Here is a 25949-nt window from a genome sequence, read left to right on the forward strand (position 1 = left end):
AGACATCACCAGTAGATTCAAAGCTTGTCTAAGCCTATGATACCAAAACCGTTTTTGAATCCCTAAAATTTATTTTGCACAAAATTTCGTCGACTTGTTTTTCAGGCAAATTTATTTAGTGAAGTTTTTATGAAACTTTTGATTAGGTCAAACAGATTATAACTATTAAAATTCTTTTTTAATTTAGTTTGAATTTTCATGTCCTAGATTTTTTTTGTGAAACGACTGTCTAATCTTGCAATGTTATCTTAGTCTAACAATTATTTTTTTTTTTTTTCATTATAGTCACTTTAACACTCTTGGATCATTCGTGACTTGTCCGGGGGTGAGACTTGAACTCGTGACTTTGGCGTGAGAGGTAAGGATGTTAACCACTACGCCAGGGTCACCCCCGTCTTACAATTATGACAAAAGATTTTATTTCGTTAACTTTTATTTATGTCTTATGACAAATGGCCGAATGACGAATGGTCGAATGACAGATGACCGAATGGACGAATGGTCGAATGGACGAATAGCCGAAAGGACGAATCAGAGTTGCGACGAGTAGAATAATCTGATCTCGCGCGTCAAAAGTATAGAGGAAGAGATGAAAAATGTATTTCAACTCTCGGACTCGTTTACTAGCATGCGAGATCATATTGACATCGCGTTAAAGAGCGGGATGGTAGACATTAGCTGAACTGTAAATGGTATTGAAAAATTTATTTGTGAGAAATTGGACAATATGAAAAATGCATTTTTTCAAATTACTGCGGAAAAACAATTAGCTATAACAAATGACCAGCGCATTGTATCTAGGACAATTTAGTCGGAATCAGACCAAAATATTGGACGCAAAAAACGTAAATTAGTAATTAGTAATAGTGATAATGATGATGTTTTTCAAGAAAACCCGAGTTTTGTGAATGTTGTAAAAATACATAGTCGTGCAAGTAAAAGTAAAAATATTAGTAACTTAGTAAAAGTAACAGTAATAGTAACAAACATAGTAATCGTAGGACTAGTCTGGTCATTGTGATTAAACCAAAAGAGTCCAAACAAGCTTGCGAAGATACTCGTAAGTTTTTGAAAACACAGTTAGATCCAAAAACACACAAAATCAGTAATTTCAGGAATGGTAAAGATGGCTCCATTATTGTTGAGTGTGCAACAGGAGCTAATGTAAGTGATGTGAAAAATGGTATTGAAAGCAATGTGGGTGAAAAATATAGTGCTCCCACTTTGGTGCCAAGACTGAAAATAGTGGGCATGAGCGATCAGTATTCCTCCGATGTCTTCATTGAATACTTAAAAAGTCAAAATGAAGACATCGCTATTTATGATGTAAAAGTAGTGAACATGTTTGAGAATCCACGCTTCACTTAGTTATAACAAGTTTAGTGTTGTAATTGAATTCGATGTCGATACGTATAAATGTTGATTATGTGCGAAAAAAGTAAATGTAGGGTTTGATCGGTGCTCGATAGTTCCCACGATTAATGTGTTGAGATGTTTCAAATGTGGAGAATTTGGACACAAGAGCATGGATTGCGAAAATTGTGAGAGATGCTCTAAGTGCAGACAACAACACAAAACGTCGGTGTGTACGTCAACTGTATTTTAAAGGAATTAATTGTTTGAAAATGAATAAAGAACGTTAAATAAACTTGGACGTCAACCATGCCGCATTTAGCTCAGAAGGTTTGCTCTATAAAAGAGTCTTTAATCAGGAGAAAAGCAGCTTGCGTTTTTTCGAATTTTTATGTTTGAATATTACGGGGTTGTCACCGAACTATGTAGCATTACGTCAGATTGTTGAGGAAAAACGTCCTCTTTTAGTTTTATTTTCTGAAACTCATATAGTAGCAACTGAAGCTTTTAATCCGCATTCCGGGATATAAGGCCTGCACTCGAAAAAAAAATACACCAGACAAAAGTGTTCGCCAAAAATTTATTTTAAGTCGGATTTTCTTGAAACTTTTAGGGAATGAACTAATACATATGGATTATGTTTCGGCATAATTACTTTATTCAATTTCCTTTCCATCGCTGAAAGCCCGCATCTTTCCCCTGTAATAATCATTGTAGCACTGCAAAAATTATTTCTGTTTGCCACGACGGTGATGATGGATTTGTAATATTTGATTTAATAGTGGTAGATTTAAAAAAGTAGTCTGCAAAGGTTTGAGTCTCGCGCGCGTATTACGGGTGTAGAGGACTACATTTAAAATTTTATTAAAAAAAAATGCAATTTTGAAGCTAATTTGGAAGATACCTTGAGTTTGAAGTAAGTTTTCTGGCAAATGTTGGGGGTTTGTGAGCATTCCTGACATTGCTGACAATTATGATAGTATCAGATTGCGGGGCTAAAGGGTGTCCACGATGAAATTGCCACACTATGAAATTGCTCTAACTTTTTAACCGTTGGGTAGAATTTAATGAAAATTTGGGTGGATTTAGTTCATAGTGCATTATTTACATCCTGCAAGTTTTAAAGTCCTGTGATCAAAACTCGCGGAAATGGAGTCGAAAGAACAGCTCGTGCGTGATAAAATCTTGCGCATTCATCACGAGAACAAGGATCTCTCGCATCGTTCCATCGCTAAAACGTTGGGAATCGCGAATTCCACGGTGTCGCGAGTGATTAAGCGGTTCGAAGAACGGTTGACCACCGATCGGAAGCCCAGAAGTGAAGGAAAAAGTATTCCGTACAACACCAAAAATCACAACTGCGTAGTTGGGGCCTTCAACCGAAATCCGAACGCCTCCGTTAGGGATGTGGCTAAGAAGCTGCACCTAAGCCGAAGTTTTGTCCAGAAGGCCAAAACTAAGGCTGGGCTTCGAACGTTCAAGGTACAAAAGGCCCCTAATCGCGACGAGAAGCAGAACAAGTCCGTCAAAACCCGTGCCAGGAAGTTGTACCTCAACATGCTGACGAAAGTTGAATGCTGCATCATGGACGACGAAACATATGTGAAGGCCGACTTCAAACAGATCCCCGGCAACCTGTTTTTCACGGCCAAGGATAAGTTCAGCGTTCCGGAGCATGTCCGCACTCAGAAGATGTCCAAATTTGCGAAGAAATTCCTGGTTTGGCAAGCCATCTGCACGTGCGGGAAGCGGAGTGCACCTTTCGTGACCCAGGACACGATGAACGGACAGGTGTACATAAAAGAGTGCCTCCAGAAGCGGCTGCTTCCTCTCCTGAAGGCCCACAACGTCCCAACAATCTTCTGGCCGGATTTGGCCTCATGCCACTACTCCAAGGACGTGCTGAAGTGGTATGCGGACAATAAGGTCAATTTCGTGCCGAAAATGTTCAACCCTCCCATCGAGAAGTACTGGGCGATTATGAAGCAGCACCTTCTTAAACGACCTAAGGTAGTGAAGACAGTCGAGGAACTGAAGAAAGTATGGGTTTACATGCAAAAAACGGTTGATTCACAGGTTGTGCAGAATCTTATGGCCGGGGTTAAGGCCAAGGTGCGGGCATTTGCGTATGGACTGTAAATAAAATACGAGTAAATGGTAAAATGAAGTTTAATAGTTATTTCTCAATCCCTGAAAATGTGATGGCAATCGGATGAAAACTCGAATTTTGCGAATCAATTTTGTGTGTGGCAATTTCATCGTGGACACCCTTGACTAGTGTAATAGGATGCTTGATCGTTTGTAATACTAATGAATATTTTAGGTGGACAAAAAGGCGAAATAAGAGGGGGACGCCTGAGCTTTTCCACATTTATATAGCTGTGAAGCAACTGTAAACTCTAGAGGGAATTTACATCTGTAACTACAACCAGTTCGTTGCTTTGCTAACCTGGTTGAATATCATTTTTAATTATCTTAAAGATAAATCGTCCAGCTCAAACCTTTGTAGGGGTAGGAGGTGGAACCATCATCATCATTTTAATCAGCAGTTTTTTTCAGTCGATGCGTCGTCGACTTTGGAAAGCAGCCGTTTCGTGATGAATGTGTGAGTACTGACCACGTTTTGCGTCCATTGCTGCAATGGAAGCGCTCTGACCCCCGTTGGCGAATCTGCCATACAATGAAACCACTGGAAGCGGCTTCCATTCTGGTGGAGGAGGCTTATATGATAGCGGAAGATAAAATGTTTATTCTGTTGTACCTTTTGACTATAGCTTTAAGATGTATTGTATAGTGAACAAGAATCCTCGGCTCTGTAAAGTTAATTCGGTTGAGCTTTATCAAATAAATTAATAAACTGAAAACACATTTAAGACCTCTTCTTTTGGATGTTCTACGACGACTCGGGAATTTTGGCTTCTCCACGGCGAGGAATTCAACCATTGAGATACGTTGGAATTAAAATTGAGAGTTTTCAAAGATTCCGATTAATTTGAAATTTTAATAAAGTTTTCACACGAACGGAAAATTGAAAATTAATGCGATAAGAATGTGAACTCATAACTAACAAATGCATTCTAAATTAATTTGACAAGTTTATGATCTAATCTTCCTTGTTCGTTCGATTGAAGTGTTGGGTGTGCTAGACGATTATCTTATGAATTGCTGTTTCCTTGGTGTAATAATGGTTATGTTTCCTTAGTTCATTTTAAATAAATGTATTTATTAAGAGTTTTCCAACAAGACCCGGTTCGCTTGAACCTTTGGGTTCGTGTTATTGCAGCTAAAATCTGGCTCATGCATCCAACCTCATCCAACTATGACCAAGAGCCATAAGGAAACATCATAAATGTTCAATTTGTGAAATGAATCCCGGAAGGTAGCTTTACACGCCCACTTTCCATTTCTTTATCTCGTTACTGGCTCCAACACGCAGCAACCCCATCATTCCAGCTTAGTTCAGCTCAGCACACACACACACACACTTTCCGAAAGTCATTTCGACAACAGCTTTCACATCAAGTGGTCAAGCATGAATATTCAAGTGGATGTTTTTGGTGGAATGTTTGTTCCTGATGTTCCAAGCTGGCGTTCATAGTTCTTTTCTTCTTTCACTCACTGCCTTGTTCCACGTTCCCAGCATATACGGATAGTAGGATGTAACATAAAAAAAATGAAAACTTTCCACCAGAGAGAAATATCTCTGAATGTCTGCCGTTGACCAGGGTTCACTAAACAAAAAAAGAATGCCATCATCCAAGCCAACCCTGCTAGACAGAATGGGGAAAACTTCTGTTAGATTGCCTTGACGCTGTGATGATGACGACCATGGCCGGGGTGTAGCCAAACTGCTCCAAGAATCATCAGATCAAGTCCAAAAGCCTCTACAGAGCGGTATCGTAGTTCGCGGATGGAGTTTTTTCCGGTATTTCATTTACTCAATGCCGGATCGTCAGTAGTAAGAATACTGACAACAAATGGTATCTTTAAAACCAATAATCATAGAACCCGGAAAAAAAAATTCCAGCCAAAACTCCATCCGCAGACAGCGGTACCTCTCTGTAGTTGTCTGGGGCGTCGTTCCCGCCTGCGGAGAATATTATGAATTTTCTGAGGGGATCCCAGGGTCACTGTTATACACATACACCTACAGGGAAGCAGTCGTCAGGCAACAAACGTACGTTGGTTGTAGGTCTTTTGTACATTTCTGTCAATTAAAAAGTTTATATTTAAGTATGCAGTTGGTCCCCGTAGGAAGGAAACATCCGCATGCTGAGCATTTGCCCATTCCTGGAAACTGTGCGGTTCAAATTCTTCGTAGGACTGTAAAAAAAAACGCGTCCTCTGCACTGCGTGGTGGTGCTTTGCAGTGAAGGGAGTTCTACAGTTTGAGCCTTCGTTTTTTTTTTCTTAATAAATATACCGTAAAATGGGGTAATATTGGTATTCTAAATATGTATACAGCAGTGAATGCTTTTCAATTTTTTTAAACAAATACTGAGGGTTTAAGATTCGTTTGAAATTTGTTTAACGGCAATTATTGCAGTTGCACTATTTTTTTAGTCTTGTGGCCGACCATCAGTATTTTGATTTGGGGTTACTTTGATAATGCTCGATGAATGTAGAAAACACTCGTGAAACTCAAAAAAATTTAGTTCAAGAAATATGAATTTTTAAATGAATATATTATCAGAAATCATCATAAGCAATAAGTAGACAACATTGAATTTGTGATGGCTATATTGAAAATAAATTTCATAAGTAACTGTTTGGTTCCCTTTCCAAACAGACAAAAAACAAGAACATTGTTTTTTTAATATTTTTGGAAAATGTGCAACATTATATATAAAAACTTTATACGATATCAAGGACAATACCCTAATCATTATATTCTACTATCAAAACCCTCCAAAGTTACAAATGTACCCCGTTTTACGGTATTTAAAAATTTAAAACATGGATCAATGGTATTTAAGAACAACAAATCCATACCAGTTGACAATATATAGCAAGCAGGAATTACCAGTTTTTGAAAATTAATTTTTAATGTAACAACTCATATCGCGCTCACCCCAGCAGGCCTGGGTTCAATCCCAGTCGGCGCCGCTCGGATGTTCTGAGGCATAACATCTCTGATCACGCCTAAAGAAAATTAAAGCCGTTGGTCCCCGGTTCATGAGTTGATGGGTCGATAGGTAGGGTCCAGGTGTCTTTTATAATTGAATCGAATTTAACCTCGCATTTTGGAACTGAGGCAACTCTTGCTTCAACTATCGAAGTAGTCAGAGATTCAAGAGCATAATTAATTTCATCTTTGGTTTGCAAAGAAATATTTGGATCGAAGTTATGTTCCATAAATGTTCGATATTGCTCCCAATCAGCTCTATGATAGTTGAAAGTAGAGCTGTTGGGATTAGAAATTATTTTTTGGGATATTTCAAAAGTTACTGGAAGGTGATCAGAGCCGAAGTCAGCATGGGTAACCAGTTGGCTACAAAGTTGACATGAATCAGTTGAGACCAAATCAATAGTTGAGGGATTTCTTGCTGAAGAAAAGCATGTTGGGCTTTTTGGATATTGAATAGTGTAATAACCTGCAGAACATAATATTACCCTTGAGAAAATTCTTTCGCTGGCATACGCATTGGAATGACAAATAGGCAGCTTTAAACGTAAGTTGTCCAAATTGTGTTTCAATAGAAACTCCCAAAGTTTCAAAAACTTTGGTTTCAAATGAAGAAAGAATTTTATGTTTGATTCGTCTATGAACAATGATGGCAACGCCACCACAGGGTCCATCAAGACGATCATTTCTATAAATTAAATAATTTGAGTCCTTCTTAACCTTATGGTCAGGTTTAAGGAACGTTTCAGTTATAACGGAAATATGCACGTTATGAACTCTCAAAAAGTGAAATAGCTCGTCTTCATTATCTTTAAGAGATCGAGCATTCCAATTTTCAATATTTGATGATTTAAAACCCATTACTGAATTTCAAAGTCATGACCATATTATTCGCAAGTTTTATTCTGAATCCCGATGTAGACCTCCGTGTTGACCTTCTCGCCTTCTGGAACGAACACCGGGTCCATTTTTTTTTGCCATCGGAAGCCACCAATCCAAACACCATAACGCTAGCAGGATGCTTGGTCAGATACACGTTCTTGTGCTCGTCGACCACGTCTTTTACCGGAAGAGAACTAATATAGCGGTCAGTTCTGGAATTTGATATGGGATCGACGGTAAACATGCTCTCGTCAGTGAACAGGATTACCGGATTGTTTCGCTCAAGGAAGTTCAAGATTTTCTTGCATCGTTCGACTCGTAGCTCCCAGATGCGGTTGGTAATCATGTGAGTTTTTTTTTCCGTGCCCTCGACTTCGTCCCGATATCTTCCTTTACGATCTTCTGTGCCGTAAAGTCACTGATCCCGTGTTCCTTTGCCATTTTCCTTATTGAACGCACTGGATTCACCCGAATCTTGCTTTTTATAGCAGCGATAATCCTCGGAACCCGAGCTGACCTCGGACGACCTGTGGCCACCTTTACGAATACGCTGCCACTTCGTCATGGTGCAACTGTCAAACTAAGTAAATCCTTTTCGTTTACACACAGCCTACTATGGTATGAGCTATAGGTTACGTGCATGCAAAGAAAACCAAGGCACTGTATGCACAGGTGAAACGGGAACCTTATTTGTACGATGGTGCAAACATTATCACGCATACGGTAGATGAAAAATTTGAAGCAGGGGTGATATTTGGTACGAATGTAGAATTTGTTCCTCGCTTACCGTTGTTAACAGCAGAGGAATTTGTACCGCTTAGAATGAGTGCCAGAGATGGATTTGTGGTTTTCACCACAATTTGAACACTTAAATTTCTTAGGACCTTTCTTCACAGGACAGTCGTCCTTTGCGTGAGAGGAATGACCACTATTCATGCATTTAGCTGGCATGTAGCAATTTTTAGTTCCGTGACCCCATCCCTGGCACTTACGGCACTGGGTGAGGTTTCGGAAATTTCCTCCAGTCTTCCTGAAGTGTTCCCACTTCACTCGGACATGGAGCATAAGGCTAGCTTTTTCCAAGGCCTTAAAGTTGTTCAGTTCACTAGACTTGAAGTGAACTAAATAAAAATCATTAGAAATTTCATTGCGCAAAACGCCAGGACGGGATTTCATTTTCATTTTGATTACTTGGCGTGGCACAACTCCAAGTAATAACCTTAACGTGCTAGACCACGTAACTATAAGGGTACAACTCAGCCCTTATAGTTACGTGGTCGAGCACGTTAAGGACCACGATAATATCGCTGATCCTCCCTCTCGCCTTTATACCGGGATTGATGAACCATTTGACGACTTGACAGTTCCTTTTAAAACACATTCCTCTTGCTCACCGCAGTGCCATCTATACCTCACAGAAACTCGACAACGTCACGAATTAGTTATATAAGCCTCCCCCAGGGCTCATTTTTAAACCTCTTTCTTTATTGATGAATTTACGCAAAGGTAAAACCGACACCAAGTTTTCAGATTTCCAATTACGAAACTGATGATGTACTAAAAAATATTCCATTCAATTCGACAGGTAGCAACATTGCTCGCTAAGACCGCTTGCAGTTGACGGCGTGGTCTCCGTCATAGGACCAAAAGCACCGGACCTGCAAGGACCATTGCAAGATATCTTGGACAATGTGTTTACTTGGACATTGAAGCTGGGTATCGAATTCTCTTCGGAGAAATCTGAGATGGCTGTTTTTTTTTTTTTCTAGAAAGCATTGTCCAGCAAAGATACAGCTTCATTCCTAGTTGAACACTCAGTCGGTTAACAACGTCCCGGTCTCAGTCGCGCGGCATCTAATTTTTTTCGGTGTTTTTCCGCCCGAGCGGTTTTTTCACCCCCCCATTGGGTGCCCCAAGTGACCAGTGTGCAACAGAGGAAGTGGAATTCCATGGGCCGAGCCCCTTGGAGTTGCCATCCAGCTTTAATCCACCCCGGTAATCCATCCGGTCGTCAAGTCATTTTATCATCATCGTGCCGACCCACCAACACCAATCATCACCACCAGCAGCAGCAAACGGACCATCTAGCTGCAACGGCTGATAGGTTGTTTACAACCGGCATAAGTATTAGACAATACATTTTGCAAGTCCATTGCCTCCCTATTGTAGTTTAATTTTGCCTCGTGGCGCGTGACTCTGTCTCTCACCCCTGGTAGGGGAGTATGGGTCATAGTGAGACAACTTTTTGCAAGTAGATATAAGTTTTTTTTTTTGTTTCGATTTTTTTTTTTTCTTTTTGATTTGTTCGTACGTCGGGCAAAAAATTTAATTACTAGTAATTAAAATTAATTAATTAGTGAAGGTTTTATTTTTTTTCCTTCTTAAGTGGTTGCGCACCGCACTGCTTTTGCGATGCCTACGTTACGCGAACCAGATACTATGAACCGTCTTCGAAAGGACCATGGGTTGTCTTTTTTCGGCCCAAAAATAAACCTTTGAAAACTCTCGACATAACGAGAGATTTGCTGCGTAAGTATCCGGGAATCTTGGTACACAAAGAAAGATTCAACAAACTGCGTGTAGAAGCACCGACTTATGATGTGGCAAATAAAATTGCTAATCACGAGTTGTTTAGTGTTGAGTACAACATCTACATCCCTTCTCGAGATGTGGAGATAGAAGGCGTGGTCTCCGACGCGAGTCTGACTGTCGAGAACTTGAAACATGCCTCGGGAACTTTTAAAAACTCGACATTCGCTACCGCGCTAGTGAAGATACTGGATGTAAGGCAACTGCATTCAGCATCTTTGCTAGACGGTAAAAAAGTTTATAAACATTCAGACTCGTTCCGGGTGACTTTCGCAGGTTCAGTTCTCCCAAACTTTGTTAAAATTGATGGTGCTTTTTTCCGGTGCGACTGTTTGTACAGAGGGTATATAATTGTACCAACTGCAAAAGGCTGGGACACTCGGCCAGCCATTGCGGCAACAAAACTCGTTGTGGCAAATGTGGTGAAAACCACAAAGAGGATTCTTGCCACAAAGAATCAGTAAAATGCGCTTACTGTGGCGAGAATCCTCACCCCTTGCAGGAGTGCCCGATGTACAAACAGCACTCCGATAAAGTGCAGCGTTCAATCTCTGGACGCTCCAAGCAGACATATGCTCAAATGTTGAAGGCTGCATCAGCCGTCCAAGATGCAAACCAATTTTCGGTTTTGTCAGTTGAAGAATCGGACTCTGACTCATCCGATGAAGGTGATTCTACGGTGGTACACGCACCTTCAAAAATAGACGGTTCCTCAAAAAGAAAATGCCCCTCCCCGAAAGTGCGCCGTAAGAAAACTAAAGTCACCTCCAGACGATTGCCAAATTCCCAGGGTAATGGGGATGAAAAAACAAAACCGAAGGCTCCTGTTGATCCAATCCCTGAATGCAGCAAGAATTTTCCGCCATTGCCCAACAAAGATAAAAAAAAATAAAAAAGCTGCTCCTCAAACTTCTCAAAAGAAATCCAAGTCCGAACGAGGTTTGCTAGCTTTTTCGGACATTGTGGAATTCATATTAAACATGTTCAACATACAAGACCCTCTAAGAAGCTTAGTTTCTGCCTTGCTTCCAACGTTAGAATCATATCTTAAGCAATTGACTGTTTCATGGCCCCTCCTTGCATCAATCATATCTTTCGATGGATAATTCGTCGAACGAGGTTGAAGATATGATCACTGTGCTACAGTGGAACTGCCGTAGTCTAGTGCCTAAACTAGACTCGTTCAAATTTTTACTTCACAATTCTGATTGTGATATATTTGCTCTCTGTGAAACATGGCTTTCTTCCGATAAAGAACTCAACTTCCACGATTTTAACATTATTCGCCTGGATAGAGACGATTCTTATGGAGGAGTACTTTTAGGGATCAAAAAGTGCTACCCCTTCTACAAAATTTCCCTTCCTGCTCTATCAGGCGTCGAAATCGTCGCTTGCCAAATAAATGTGAAGAACAAAGATCTTTGCATAGCTTCAGTATACGTTCCACCAAGAACCTCCATTAGCCGTAGTCAACTCTGGAATCTAGTTTCGATTCTTCCATCCCCAGTATTAATTCTGGGTGATATGAACTCCCATGGTACTGGGTGGGGCGATCTATATGACGACAATAGAGCGGCTATTTTTTACGATTTATGTGACGATTTCAATTTGACTATTTTGAACACTGGTGAAGCGACACGTATAGCAAAACCTCCGGCTCGAGAAAGCCGACTCGACCTATCTTTGTGTTCAAGATCGCTATCATTGGATTGTCAGTGGAAGGTTATCAATGATCCCCATGGTAGCGATCATTTGCCAATCATCATTTCAATAAAGTGTGGCCCTCACTCTGCAGAACCATCTCGGGTTCCATTTGATCTTACAAGGAACATCGACTGGCAGAAATATGCAACGGCGGTGACAATCGGTGTCGAATCAATAGATGCGCTTCCACCATTGGAAGAATATCGATTCCTAGCCGATTTGATTTACAAAAGCTCACTGGAAGCACAAAAAAGAAAAGTTCCAAGTGCACCCTTTAAAAGGAGACCAGCCACACCTGGTTGGGACGAAGAATGCACAAAATTGTATGTAGAAAAATCTGATGCTTTCAAAGCTTTTCGTAGACACAAAACCTCCACTTACTTCGAGGAATATTCAAAGCTTGAGACAAAGCTGAAACAATTAATCAAAGCAAAAAAACGCGGTTATTGGCGCAATTTCGTCGAGGGACTCTCACGAGAAACCTCAATGAACACCTTGTGGAGGGTGGCTCGCAACATGCGTAACCGCTCATCTTTCAATGAGAGTGAAGAATACTCCAACCGATGGATATTCGATTTCGCTAAAAAGGTCTGTCCGGACTCAGTTCCAGCACAAAATATTCTTCGAGAAGCGTCTCCTAGCGGCGGCTCTCTGGATAGACCATTCTCAATGCTGGATTTCTCTATGGCTCTTCTTTCATCGAACAACTCCTCACCGGGAAGCGATATGATTAAATTCAATCTTCTGAAAAATCTCCCAGATATCGCTAAAAGACGCTTGCTAGATTTATTCAATTCCTTGCTAGAAAACAACATTGTACCGCCTGAATGGAGACAGGTCAAAGTAATAGCCATTAAAAAACCTGGCAAATCAGCGTCTGACCATAACTCATACCGTCCGATTGCTATGCTTTCGTGCATTAGGAAATTGTTGGAGAAAATGATCCTTCGGAGACTCGATCACTGGGTCGAATCAAATAACTTGCTATCAAATACACAGTTTGGGTTCCGCAAGAGCAAAGGAACAAACGATTGTCTAGCGCTGCTTTCCACAGATATTCAACTGGCCTTTGCACACAAGGAGCAATTGGCTTCAGTATTCTTGGACATTAAGGGGGCTTTTGATTCAGTTTCCATTGAAATTCTGTCAGACAATCTGCACAGATGTGGACTTTCTGGAATTTTAAATAATTTCTTGTACAATTTGTTGTCAGAAAAGCAAATGAACTTTTCCCTTGGACAACTGACAACTTCCAGAATTAGCTACATGGGCCTGCCCCAAGGCTCATGTCTCAGCCCTCTTCTTTATAACTTTTACGTCAAAGATATCGACAACTGTTTGGCAGAACAATGCACGCTAAGACAACTTGCAGATGACGGTGTGGTTTCCGTAAGAGGTCCACATGCCGTGGACTTGCAAGGACCATTGCAATATTCCTTAGATAACTTGTCTTCTTGGGCTATGAATCTAGGGATCGAATTCTCGCCGCAGAAAACTGAACTGGTAGTGTTTACTCGAAAGCGGTACCCAGCCCAAATGCATCTTAATCTTTTGGGCAGAAACATTACTCAATCATTGTCTTTCAAGTACCTTGGGGTCTGGTTTGATTCAAAGTGCACTTGGAATGCCCATATTACGTATTTGAAGCAAAAATGTCAGCAGAGGATCAACTTTCTCCGTTCAATTTGCGGCACATGGTGGGGTGCTCATCCGGGAGACCTCATAACGCTTTATAAAACAACTATTCTCTCTGTTATAGAGTACGGCTCTTTCTGCTTTCTCTCGGCAAGAAAAAGTCACCTAATAAAATTGGAACGAATTCAATATCGTTGTCTGCGTATTGCCCTTGGCTGTATGCACTCAACGCATAACATGAGTCTCGAGGTTCTGGCAGGAGTAATACCCCTCCAGAACCGTTTCTGGGAGCTCTCTCTCAGAATACTAATCAAATGCGGAGTGACGAACACACTTATAATTGCTAATTTTGAAGAAATTCTTGGGTTGAACACACAATCTCGATTTATGAGAATCTACCACCACTACATATCATCAGATATGTGTCTTCCTTGTTATACTCCAGACCGTGTTCACTTCACCAATCGCAGTTCCTCAATTGAATATGATCTGACCATGAAACAAGCAACTCATGGGATCCCCGATCAACTTCGACCTATTATTATCCCACGTATTTTTACTGAAAAGTACCAACAAGTCAATTGCATGAAAAGATATTTTACAGACGGGTCCCGTCTCAATGGATCCACTGGCTTCGGTGTCTTCAATGAAAACTCTAGCGCCTTCCGCAAACTTCAGGAACCTTATTCCGTTTTTGTTGCTGAGCTGGCAGCAATCAACTTCGCATTGGGGATGATTTCCAATATGCCCACAGACCATTACTTCATCTTCTCGGATAGTCTCAGTTCGATTGAGGCTATTCGGTCGATGAAACAAGGTAGGCACTCATCTTATTTCCTTTCAAAGGTAAGGGAGCAGATGAGTGTACTGGTCGAAAGATCATATATGATTACCTTTGTATGGGTCCCCTCACATTGCTCAATCCCAGGCAATGAGAAGGCGGACTCTCTCGCAAAGGTGGGCGCGCAGGAAGGCGAATTGTATGACAGGCAAATTTCCCACGATGAATTTTACCATTTAGTGCGTCAGAGTACCCTTTCGAGTTGGCAAACCGATTGGGACACTGGAAATCTTGGACGGTGGTTACATTCAATTATTCCTAATGTTTCTTCGAGAGCGTGGTTTAAAGGCTTGGGCTTAAGTCGTGACTTTATTCGCGTGATGAGTAGACTTATGTCCAACCACTACTCGCTAGATGCTCATCTCAATAGAATAAACCTCGTGGACAGCAACATCTGTCGGTGTGGAAACGGTTACGATGACATCGAACACGCAGTTTGGCAATGTACGGATAATGACGCCGCCAGAGAGCGACTTTTGAATACCCTCGAGGCCCAAGGAAGACAACCCTATGTTCCTATCAGAGACGTGTTGGCAACCCGCGATCTCTGCTATATGCAGTCCGTTTATGTTTTTCTTCAAATGTCTAGTATAAGAATTTAATTCCTTTTGTCTTTTGTCTCTCTTTATTAGTTTTTGTTTGTCTTGTCCCCCCGTCTCGATGAGTCTCATCGTCGCCCACTGGTCACCCACCATAGCCGGTCGAACTCCGGACGAAGCTAGAACAGCACTACCGTTCATACTGGCGACAACGCTCTGATGAGACAACGAAACTCTACCCCAAGCTCCTCCCCTGATCCTATCCTTCGAAAATGTACCCTTCTAACCTCGAGTAAGCCGCGAGTAATCGGCCCAACTCCTACTAGACATAGAATTAAGTGAATTTTGTTACACACAGTGAACAATGAATTATCGGCTCCGTAAAGCTAACGCGATTGAGCCTTCCAAATAAACGAACTAGATAAAAAAATAAAAGATACAGCTTCAACTCATGAGTAAAACGATCACTCATATGTAGCATGTCTTTTAAGTATTAAGGTGTCTGATTAGATTCTTAATGCACTTGAAGAAAACATATTGCGTGTTTGAGGCCTAAATTGCGGAATTGCCAGCAAATAATCAATTTTCTCCCCCCTATCACCGGTATTTCAGTTAACGGCAAACACAGACATTTTGAACGGATTCAGTATCGTTGTCTCCGTATCACGTTAGGCTGTATGATGCACTCGACGCATACGATGAGTCTTGAAGTACTCGTAGGCGTACTCTCCTTAACGTTTCACTGAGCTGTCTTTCCGGTTTCTCATGCGTTACGAAGTGATTCCATTGGTTAAAGAGAAGTTTGAGAAGTTGCTCGACCAAAATCCACAAACTGGATTCATGAATTTGTACTACGAATTAATTACGCTGGAGGTTGGGCCGTCTTTGTTCAACTCCAATCGTGCTTGCTTCCAAGACTTCTACAGTTCCTCTGTACATTTTGATCTGACCACGAAGCAAGAAGTCCATGGAATACCAGATAATCATCGTTCGATGGTTAATCCCTCAATTTTTGGCTATTAAATACCGCCACGTCAGTCAAAAGAAGAAATGTTTAACAGTCGACCGTCCATTGGTTTTGGAACATTCAATTAATTTCATATCAACTTCTATAAACTTCAGAAATTCTGCTCAGTTTACGTTGCGGAGCTAGCCTCTATATCATCTGCATTAGAGCAAAATGTGTCACTTCCACCTGACCATAACTTCATTTACAACCCAAGTAACATTTTAAGTTTTATGAAATACTACAAAGCTACTTTAAAACAACATTCATAAAACCCTGGTCAAGACTGCTTTGCCATTGATGCATCCACCAAAATCTCATTGATGCTATAATCTGTCTAGTTGGCCCACTCTGGAAAAGGTTCTGAAGGGTATATTTTCGAAGCTCTTCAAGATTGATTTACTGCAAAATGGTTTTACGATAAACGCATTGAGATCCATTCCAAAACCGTATTTAAGCTACAATAAAAGCTATTTGGCAACAATTAAAACCATTATCCGAGCCATTTACCCTAGCTGCTTGCTAGGTTCACTAGAAAAAAACAACAATAAAGATAAAAATGGATTCATAAATACCATCCGATTTTATCAAAATAATTACTGATCGTATAAAAATCCTGCCGAATTTCAAAAATTATAAAATAGTTCTCATTAAGTGGCCTAGTTTTAGGTGCCATTTAAAATTAGATGTGAAATGTACGTAACAACATCGAAAAACTTGAGTCCGCCCACAGAAAACATCGATTTTACTAATTATTTAACATTAAGGAAAAAAAATCTATTCTTCAGATCGATCATTAAGCTTAGACGAGATTTTTATTTCTCATGATTTTTGCATTCTTAATATTTTCTCATTGCTAAATTAACTAAAATAAAGTTATATCCAAGGAAATATAGATTGAAAATCGTAGATTGTAAAAAACAAACAAAATAATTGTAATATGGCGGAGGCATAAAAGTTGATTTTCTTGGCCATTTAGGAAAAAGTTATTTTGCTTTCAAGAAATCCTTAACTAATTCATAAGGTTTTGAAATGGCTTTTATGAAGAAACTTGTAGACTTGTATTTATCTAAAGCCATTTTGCTTGATCCTAACCCGTTCAGATTTATGGCAGCATTTATGGCGGAAATTTTGCCTACAAAATGTTAAACGTCAAAGTTTGTTTATCTTTCGATAGTTGCACTGTGCGATTCAGCGTTCTTCCAGGCGATTTTTTCCTGATGGCTTGAAGGCAGTTACTCAGAAGTGTTCACAACTTTTCGCACTTTGCACAGCTGTAACCTCGTTCATTCTCGAAAAGATCCCCTTCTTCCGGATGGTTCTAGAAGTGCACCATCAAATGATGCAGGAATGTACGGTTGAATGATTTTTTTCCAAGTCATGACCCTTTCACCGAATAAAATCGCAGCTATAAATCGGAAACCAACTAGTGTCCGCTAACTGACAGTTTCAGGGGTTTGCTGTTATTCCGATCTTCATCTATTCGCAAGGTCTGGAGAAGGCTGGTCTGTTTCAGACTGTTTTGACAATGTTTTATGAATTTGAGGACCACGCTCACTTCACTCTTCTCCCCCAGATTCTCAGTCGTTGATGGTACCCGCTCTGCCGGACGTGCTGGTTCTTCTAAAGAACTAAATTTTACTGACATCGACTTCCCTTCGGTCGTTAGCATCGCTTGAATTTGTCCTCCAACTTCGTTTATCTTTCGATATATCCTTGTCATTAATTTGGTTTTTATTCACTATGAGGATCCATCCATAAAGTTTAATTTGTAAATAGAGGAGATTTTATGATAAACTTTTAAAAGCCTAAAAGGCAACAATATATATATTTTACTCTCATTTAAAACCGAATGGTTTTATGTTCGCTTTTATAATGATAGAACAGGTTTATAGATTATTTTATCAAGACATTAATAAAAAATTGCTAATGAAGTTAATGATTGATTTTTAGAACAGTTTTATGGTGGGATTGAGAACTTCTTTAAATTTAATTTTAATCTAGACAGTTTTTGACTTCTCGCCAGACTGTAAAAGGTTTTTAAAACAGCGAAAAAATGAACTACTAAGCATGAAAATTTTACACTGTGAAATGCGGTATTTAAACTAAATGGATTATTCATTGCCATTATAAAACCATCATAAATCAGAGTGGATGCCAAATGATTGCAGAATTGTTACTTGGGAAAGACAGCCTTAGCTCACTGGAGGCTATTCGTTCAATGAGACCGATGAAGCACTCGTCGTATTTCCTGTTTGGAATCCGGTTTACCCTGAGTGCTTTATCTAATTGCTCCTACACTGTTACCTTGGATTGGGTCCATTCTCATTACTCTATTCAGGGTAACGAGAAAGCTGGTTAAGATGGCTACCGTGAATTTTTCAACGTCATGTCTAGGCTCATGTCCAATCACTTTTTGTTGGACTCACATCTTGATCGGATTGGGCTCTAGGGCAGCAATCTTTGCGCCGGTGGTGACGGTTACCACGACACCGAGCATGGTTTTGGTCTTGTACTTCATACTGTGTTGCCAGATCTGAGTTGTGTGCATCCTTAAGGCTCAATTGATGCTTTTTCGAAAAAATTGAAGAGCAGTTTTTTTCAACGCATTATTTCAGATTGCTAAAAGCTAGCGTCATTTTGTGTAGAATAGCAAAGGAATCGAATAGTGCGAGCATTTTGCAATCTGAACTAATGCGTCGAAAAAAACTGCTCTTCAATTTTTCGAAAAAGCATCAAAGTAAATTGAACCTTAAGGGAAAACCACCTGCTACATCCGTTAGAGACGTTCTGGCTAGAATATTTAAAGTTGATTTACAATTTTCTAAAACGGATCAATTTGAGAATTTTATGAGTATTTAGTAGTTTGTTTTTTTCAACTATGTGTCATTCATCTCATTGTTCTTCCAAGATAGGCCCTTTTATGTAATTTGTTTCAGCTGCCCATTCAATCGTCCATTCACCTTTAGAGATTCAGAGCACTTGCTTGCCACTCCAGTGCTTCCTCCACGGAGATTGAAACAATAATTCATCCCCATATATTTTGTCCCAAGTCCAGGTACAAACTGTTTCAAAATTGAAGTCCTTAACCTTGTAATTGGCCCCCGTTCTACTAACTTTAGTTATAAGAAATATTGTTAATATATCCGCAAATCCAAACTGAGTCTTAACAAATAAATGAATTTAAAAAAAAGAAGTTCAAAGTCCTATCGTCGAATAGTAGATCAATTGTGTTAAACCTGGAAAATATCGACCATATCCTGTAATCAGAGGGAGGACATAGTAGAGTCTAGTAGTACAAGAGAATACCAGACTGGCTGTTTTTGAGCCAAACGAACTGTCAAAGCCAGAGCCAATCCAGCAGCACCTATCTTGATAGCATTGGCAGTGTTGCTAGAAATCACCTAGGCATAGGTTGCCACGGCAGTTTGTTTTGAATCTGCTCCTCTCTTATACTAGACCCTCTCTACATAAAACAATCCTACGAAGGATAAATCCACTAGTAAAGCTGAAAAACGTACCAAGGAGGCACTTGGTTTATGATTGTCTATGTCATATCATTAGAAACTTCACAACAACTAAACAACACCTAATCATATCTTAAATAATTCACCAAACTTACCCATGGTACGCCAGGAGCGAGATGAGAAAAAATATACACGCCAGCACATCCGCCCGTCCCACGATTCCCGTAACCTGAAAATGGAAAAATACAGAAGAAAAAAATACAAGATCAAATCCAATGCACCATTATCCAGCAGATGAGCAGAAGAGAAAACAGATGATAAAAATTTAGTTTTACCCAGGGAGGTATTTGCTATGCTTTTAACGATTCTACGAGGGACAGCATAACAAAAAAAAGAACGACAAGCCAGGATCCAACAATTTTCCGCAACTTCCGATCAATGTGTTGAAAATGGAATGGAATGAAAACTTTCACCAAACTCATTTGTCGTTCGGGTGAATTTTTAATGATTGTTTCGTTTTCGCCATCCCTGCTCACTTCGGCTGAATAGGAAAGTTTCCACTGTTGCTTTTTGTGATTGGACACATACCTATATACTAACAGGTGATGCTTTTCCGATCACAGTTTGGAGTCGTGTGGCTTCCCCACCTCTGGTCCATTTTGTGCTTGGCAATCGAAATGAACTTATAACTAACGATTCGTTATTCGGAAGCGTGGCAAAGTTTTCATTCTTCCACAGCACGAAAAGAAACGGAACTTGTACTCCACCACCGGAAGGTGTACGAGTTGATTGGATATTTGTAATGGTTTTTATTACTGTTCAAAAAAAATCCAACATCAGGCTAAGTGGTGTTATGGAAAGTTAACAAACACTGAACGCTGATATTTCAAAACAAACACACACTTCTGATACTCTCCATTTCCATCGCTTAGGAAAACAACATTTGATTGTTTGTTAGGCACCAGTTGTTTCTATCTCCCAGCTACTCTCTTGCTCTTTGAGCGTATAGGTATTCAATTCATCTCGTTATCTCTGTAAAGCGGGAGGCTTTATCAGCTAGACAGACTGTCATTATCTCCCATCCTATTGTAAAACATTGTTATATTTACGCTACACTCCAGCGATAGTAGCTTAGGTCGCATTTAAAGTTCGTACAAGCGCGTCAGTCGGAACCTATTCCTCAACGATGGCACTAGCATCGGTGAAAGATTACGAGAAGCGTGCCTACGAGATCATCCCCCGCAATGCACTGGATTACTATCGAAGCGGTGCGGGTGACGAGCTGTCTCTTCGGTTGAATCGAACCTGCTTCGATCGGTTGCGCATCCGTCCACGAGTGTTGAATAGTGGAGCCAAGCGCGATCTGTCAGTGAGTCTGTTTGGGGATCGCTATTCGATGCCCATCGGAATTTCACCGACGGCGATGCAGCGGATGGCTCATCCGGAAGGCGAGATGGCCAATGCTAAGGCAGCTGCTAGTCGTGGCGTTGGATTTACGCTGAGCACGATTGCTACCAGTTCGATTGAGCAGGTTGCAGCCGGGACTCCAGGTTCTCCAAAATGGTTTCAACTTTACATCTACCGCGATCGTAAGGTGACGGAAAGTTTGATCCGCCGAGCGGAGGATGCCGGTTTCAAAGCCATCGTGCTGACTGTGGATGCTCCAATGTTCGGACTGAGAAGAGCTGACATGAGAAATAAGTTTTCGCTTCCACCGCATTTGGTGTAAGATTAGGCAGTTAGATAGGATTTCTTAAGCTAGTAACAAATGGTTTTCTGTTGTAGATTGGCAAACTTTGAAGGGAATCTGGCGACGGGTGTCCAGAGTCAAGGTGGATCGGGAATCAACGAATACATCACGGAGCAGTTGGATCCTACGTTGTCCTGGAATGACGTGAAGTGGTTGGTTGGCTTCACCAAGCTCCCGGTGATCGTGAAGGGAATTCTTACCAAGGAGGATGCCGTGCTTGCTGCTGATATGGGCGTTCACGGAATCTGGGTGTCAAATCATGGGGCAAGACAGTTGGATTCGGTGCCGGCTTCGGTGAGATTACTTTTTGACAAATTTGAGCTTGCATCTTTGAACATTCAACATTTTCGTAGATTGAAGCTCTTCCGGAGATCGTTGCTGCCGTTGGAGATCGAACAGAAATCGTAATCGATGGAGGTGTGACGGAAGGAACGGATATCTTCAAAGCAGTTGCGCTGGGTGCAAAGATGGTATTCTTTGGTAGGCCGGCTCTTTGGGGATTGGCAGTTAACGGTCAGCAAGGTGTTGAACATATTCTGGATCTTCTCAGGAAAGAGCTGGATATTGCTATGGCTTTGGCGGGTTGTCGATCGGTGGCCGACATAAAGAAGGATCATGTAGTGCACGAGTCATTTTATGCAAAGTTGTGATATGCTGCGCAAACGAAGATGCGGTAAAGATGCTTGATAAATGATTGTCATGGGAAAACTTAGTTCTTATAACGGTTTTAAACGGATTCCTAAATGGTCTTATGTTGCTATTATAACCAGGATAATAATCTCATTATAGTCACAATTCTGCTTTTATTATTCATTCTCATGTTTCTTTAATTAAATAACCGGAATCGAAACCAGCTGCACTGAAAATAAAAATCTATTCTCAATTAAATTGTCATATATTTCGCCATGATATTCCGACAAAATCGTCTTTGGATTATCGGGCAGAACACTCACCCGGGAAATTTAAGATTCTATTACAGATTTGCATAAAAAGCATCCAGACTTTGTAACGTTTAACCACATGAACCGATTTTGAAATGTGGTCTGCGTAAGGTTTTTCAAAATCTTTTGAAATTTATGTGTTAGTATATTTTTCGAACACTGTTTATTTCCTTAAATCCACTGCAGCTTGAAAATTATCTCTCGAAAATTTTGTATGAAAATATTAATTCTAGAAAAACTTACTTACTTACTTACGCTTCAGTCCATTTAAGAACTGACATTACATTTTCCTGTTGTATTTTTGCAAAACTGATGCGTAGCATCTTTAATGTAATAGTTGAACTTTTGATTTTATTTTTTCCTTGATTTGTTTTCCGTCGATCTTGTTTCCGTGCTGAGCACTAATGCTACCGACACCAGGGAGACAGCTCCCACATTTGGACCCTACCTATCGACCCATAAACTCATGAACCGGGGACCAACGGCTGTACTTCTCTGTAGGAAGGCATGATCAGAGATGTTATGCCTCGGAACATCCCAGCGGCGCCGACTGGGATTTAACCCAGGCCTGCTGGGGTGAGAGGTAATCACGTTAACCACTACACCACCGGCACCGCTAAATTTTGATTGTATGCAACAATGTTGCAAATCCACTGCTCAATTCGCGGTAATAAGCGAATCAAATTAATCGATTTTGATGAAATTAAAAGGGGTTTGGAAAAGGACTTCAGATTTGTTGAAAGAAAACAAGCAGAAGATGTAAGAAATCCACCCTTACATTCTATCAGTGGTAAATTGAGAGCTGGTTACTCGCTGAACTTTCATATGAGCGATAATTTGAATATAGGAACGTACATGAAAGCACAATTAAGTTCCCTTTAATAGACAGTGAGTTATGGGTATAGAGGGTATAACTCGAAATAAAACTTAATAATACTAACAGGGAAGGAAGTTATTCATACAACCCAATCAATCCGTTTTGTTACCAAACTTTTTTTGAGTCGTAATAAATTTTCATGAGCTCTATGTATGTCCAGATCCGAGCCTTGATAAGCCATTGTTCTAGGCACTTCCCCGAACTTCACGTAAGTTCTATAAAGATTTTTAGGTTGTTGTGAATATCTATCTACTTTTCCATTTTTCGCAGAATTTCGTTAAAACTCTTTCAAGTACCCTGAAGTTCTCTGGACTTCCCATAAATTCTCTGGCCTTTCAGAAATTATCTGGACTTTCAGAAAGTCCCTGGACTTCCCTGAGATCCCCTTAAAAGTTCACACATATTTTCTGGTGTAAATGGAACTGTTTTGAAATTGTTTGATCTTCCTTGAAGTATGCTAACAGAATTTACCTTAAAATCTCCAAAAATACCCTGAATTTTCCTGAGAATTCCAAAATACAACACCCAACCGAAGGATGTGAGATTTGCTTACAAGCATGAGGGATTTATCATCGCAGGATGTTAATGGAGACCGCATGAACGGAAGATGCGATCAGTGCTGTGTTCCTAAAATTTGAGCTTAGTAGTCGCACCCAATATTGACCTGCGCCCTTAACTGCCTAAAACAACGATGCGTCCGCCCCTGACGTTGATGACCTTGTTTCAAATAGTGTAGTATCTAGTTGATGATGATGAGCAGCACCGTACTGTACAGGTGGCGAAGGTGGCATTTGCCACATAAGAAAAACCCGAGGGGCGGAAAATCGCTTTATATTCCTTGAACATCTACAAAGTCCCTGTTTCATTATTTCTTGAAACTGTGAATTATTTCAAAAGTTCTGTCAACATTTTCCAAGCACTATAATTTTTGTTTTCTTGTGTATCTCATATATCATATATCATACTTTACTTTTTAAAAATTTCAGGAAATTCCTATAACAATTTTTATAACATTCGTGGGCAAAATCTCGTTCCCAAAACTACTATAATATATAATATATAATGTTATAATCACTTTTTGTACGCTCTTGATACGGGCTGCATGGATATCACCTGGGGAGAAATCGAAAAACAAACAGAAGGAGACAATGAGTTACGGAAGATGCGTACAGCTCTTCAGTGTAACTTTTGGCCTGAAGATATACAGAAATACGAAGCTCAAAGAAAGAATCTGAGATTCCTTGGATTCCTCATTTTCAAGGACGATAGAGCTGTCTTGCCCGAATCTATGCGCCTAAAGGCAATGCAGTCAGCACACGGTGGGCATGTTGGTGTAGGAGCAACGAAGAAAATAATGCGGCAGTTTTTCTGGTGGCCCGGTATGTCTACAGCAGTTGAAAACTTCGTAAAGGAATGTGAAACATGCATGCAGTTGTCCAAAAAAAAAAATCCTCCAATTCCGTTATCCAGCAGAGTTCTTCCGGACGGTCCATGGGAGGTCATTCAAATAGACTTTTTGGCAATGCCAGGCTCCGGAAACGGTGAGTTTTTGATTGTCATCGATACTTGCTCTAGATACTTGACTGTAGCTGAGATGAAACATACGGATGCTGAGAGAACGAATGCAGCGCTACGTGGAATTTTCCGGCAGTGGGGATGTCCGCTAATAATTCAAAGTGACAATGGGCCACCATTCCAAAGCACTAACTTCACTAAGTGTTGGGAAGATAAAGGTGTTAAGGTAAGAAAAGCAATACCGTTAAGTCCTCAGACAAATGGAGCAGTATATAGAGAGGCAGAATCAGGGCATTATAAAAGCGTTAGCAGCATCAAAGTTGGAAGGTTCCAATTGGCGACATGCACTTGAACAGTACGTTCACCATCACAATACGATGGTTCCACATTCCAGATTGGGTATTACTCCTTTCGAATTGATGGTAGGATGGAAATTTCGAGGCACTTTCCCTAGCCTGTGGGATCAATCCAAATCGGGGTTAGATCGTACCGATGTTGCTGAACGTGATGCTCATGCAAAGCTACAAAGCAAGAAGTATGCAGATTATTCACGAGGCGCTAAAGATTCTACTATTAAGGTTGGTGATTTAGTTCAAATGGCACAACAAAAACGAAACAAAATTGATCCAACTTTCTCAACTGAACGATTCCGGATCGTAGCTAGAGATGGTGCAAAGGTAGTTTTGATGAGCCCAAATGGAATCCAATACTCCCGTAATGTAAACGATGTCAGAAAAGCTCCTTTGTCTACTGGATCAGCATCTCCAACTAATAACTCGACTACTAATAACGCTGCTACACAAGACACAGAAGAAATGTTGGTGGTTCCGAAGAAAATCGATCTAAATTCCACAACAGAAGATGCAGGTTCACCTGGTTTATTCAAGCCCGAAATGGATTCTCGAAGCGGAAAAGAAACTTTTAGAATTTTGCGACGACGCAATGAAATTCTACGACCAGCACGTTTTGACAGCAACTTTGTTTATAAAATTTACAGTTGAAATCAAGGTAGAGTACAGGAGGAGGATTATGTAGAGTACGAAGTAAGGAAGTAAGTGAAACTGAGTAATAAAGACTTGAAATGAAAATGATGTTTATGGCATACAAGTATATAAGATGATCTCAGACCCAAACCAATTGTTAGGAAGAAATATTTCACAGTGATCTGATGACGTTTCTCTAACCCTATGAATATAATATTATTAGGAAGAAATATTTCTTGGATACAGTCGAGGTTGTGCTGTACCCAAGTTGTCTAGAACATCTCTCACCGTAAAACATATTAAATTATATTTACATTTGCCTAAACAGCCGGGATGAATCACCAATTCAGATAAAGTAGAGAAGGTAGGTCAGTTACGAACGAATAGTATTGCAAAAGTGCATACGGTATGTTTTGCTGACTTTCCTCTTTTACCTACTGGCGGTCGTTCGTTCCACGGCGAGTAAAGAATCATATTTCAAAACAACGTTGCGTACCGAAGGTAGTTTATTATTATCGTTTAATATTATCAAATATTGTCACCGCCGTCCCAGGCGTTTCTATCCATCATAGAGAATCGATTTTGTAAAATTGCAAACATCATCATTAATTAGCTATAAAGAGTATCTGAACAATGAATTAAACAGAGTCTTTCGACAACCATCGAGGCTTGACTTTCAATGTGCTCCGAAAGGACACCACATTCCGAAACCTCAAAGATTCCCAGTGCTCTGGCCCGGACT

The 25949-nt window shown here is 40.3% G+C and overlaps 2 protein-coding genes across 4 annotated transcripts in view; one reads left to right on the top strand and one right to left on the bottom strand.

The window, feature by feature from the left end:
• The window catches only part of LOC135707992 (protein O-mannosyl-transferase TMTC1-like), an 860006-nt gene that overhangs the window by 173175 nt on the left and 660882 nt on the right, over positions 1-25949 (bottom strand). For all 3 annotated transcript variants that reach the window (XM_065229915.1, XM_065229914.1, XM_065229916.1), the window contains one exon: positions 19297-19370. In XM_065229915.1, the coding sequence (XP_065085987.1) occupies positions 19297-19370 (74 nt within the window). The remainder of the gene's footprint in view (positions 1-19296; positions 19371-25949) is intronic.
• On the top strand, positions 20232-21766 carry LOC135708012 (uncharacterized). The gene is made up of 3 exons (XM_065229949.1): positions 20232-20866; positions 20927-21185; positions 21245-21766. Exons 1-3 carry the CDS (start codon positions 20328-20330, stop codon positions 21539-21541), a joined length of 1095 nt encoding a protein of 364 aa, XP_065086021.1. The 5' UTR covers positions 20232-20327; the 3' UTR covers positions 21542-21766.

The sequence above is a fragment of the Ochlerotatus camptorhynchus genome, unplaced genomic scaffold (assembly GCF_037179485.1).
Source record: "Ochlerotatus camptorhynchus isolate MF236.1 unplaced genomic scaffold, CSIRO-AGI_Acam_v1.1 ptg000324l, whole genome shotgun sequence".
Taxonomy (NCBI): domain Eukaryota; kingdom Metazoa; phylum Arthropoda; class Insecta; order Diptera; family Culicidae; genus Ochlerotatus; species Ochlerotatus camptorhynchus.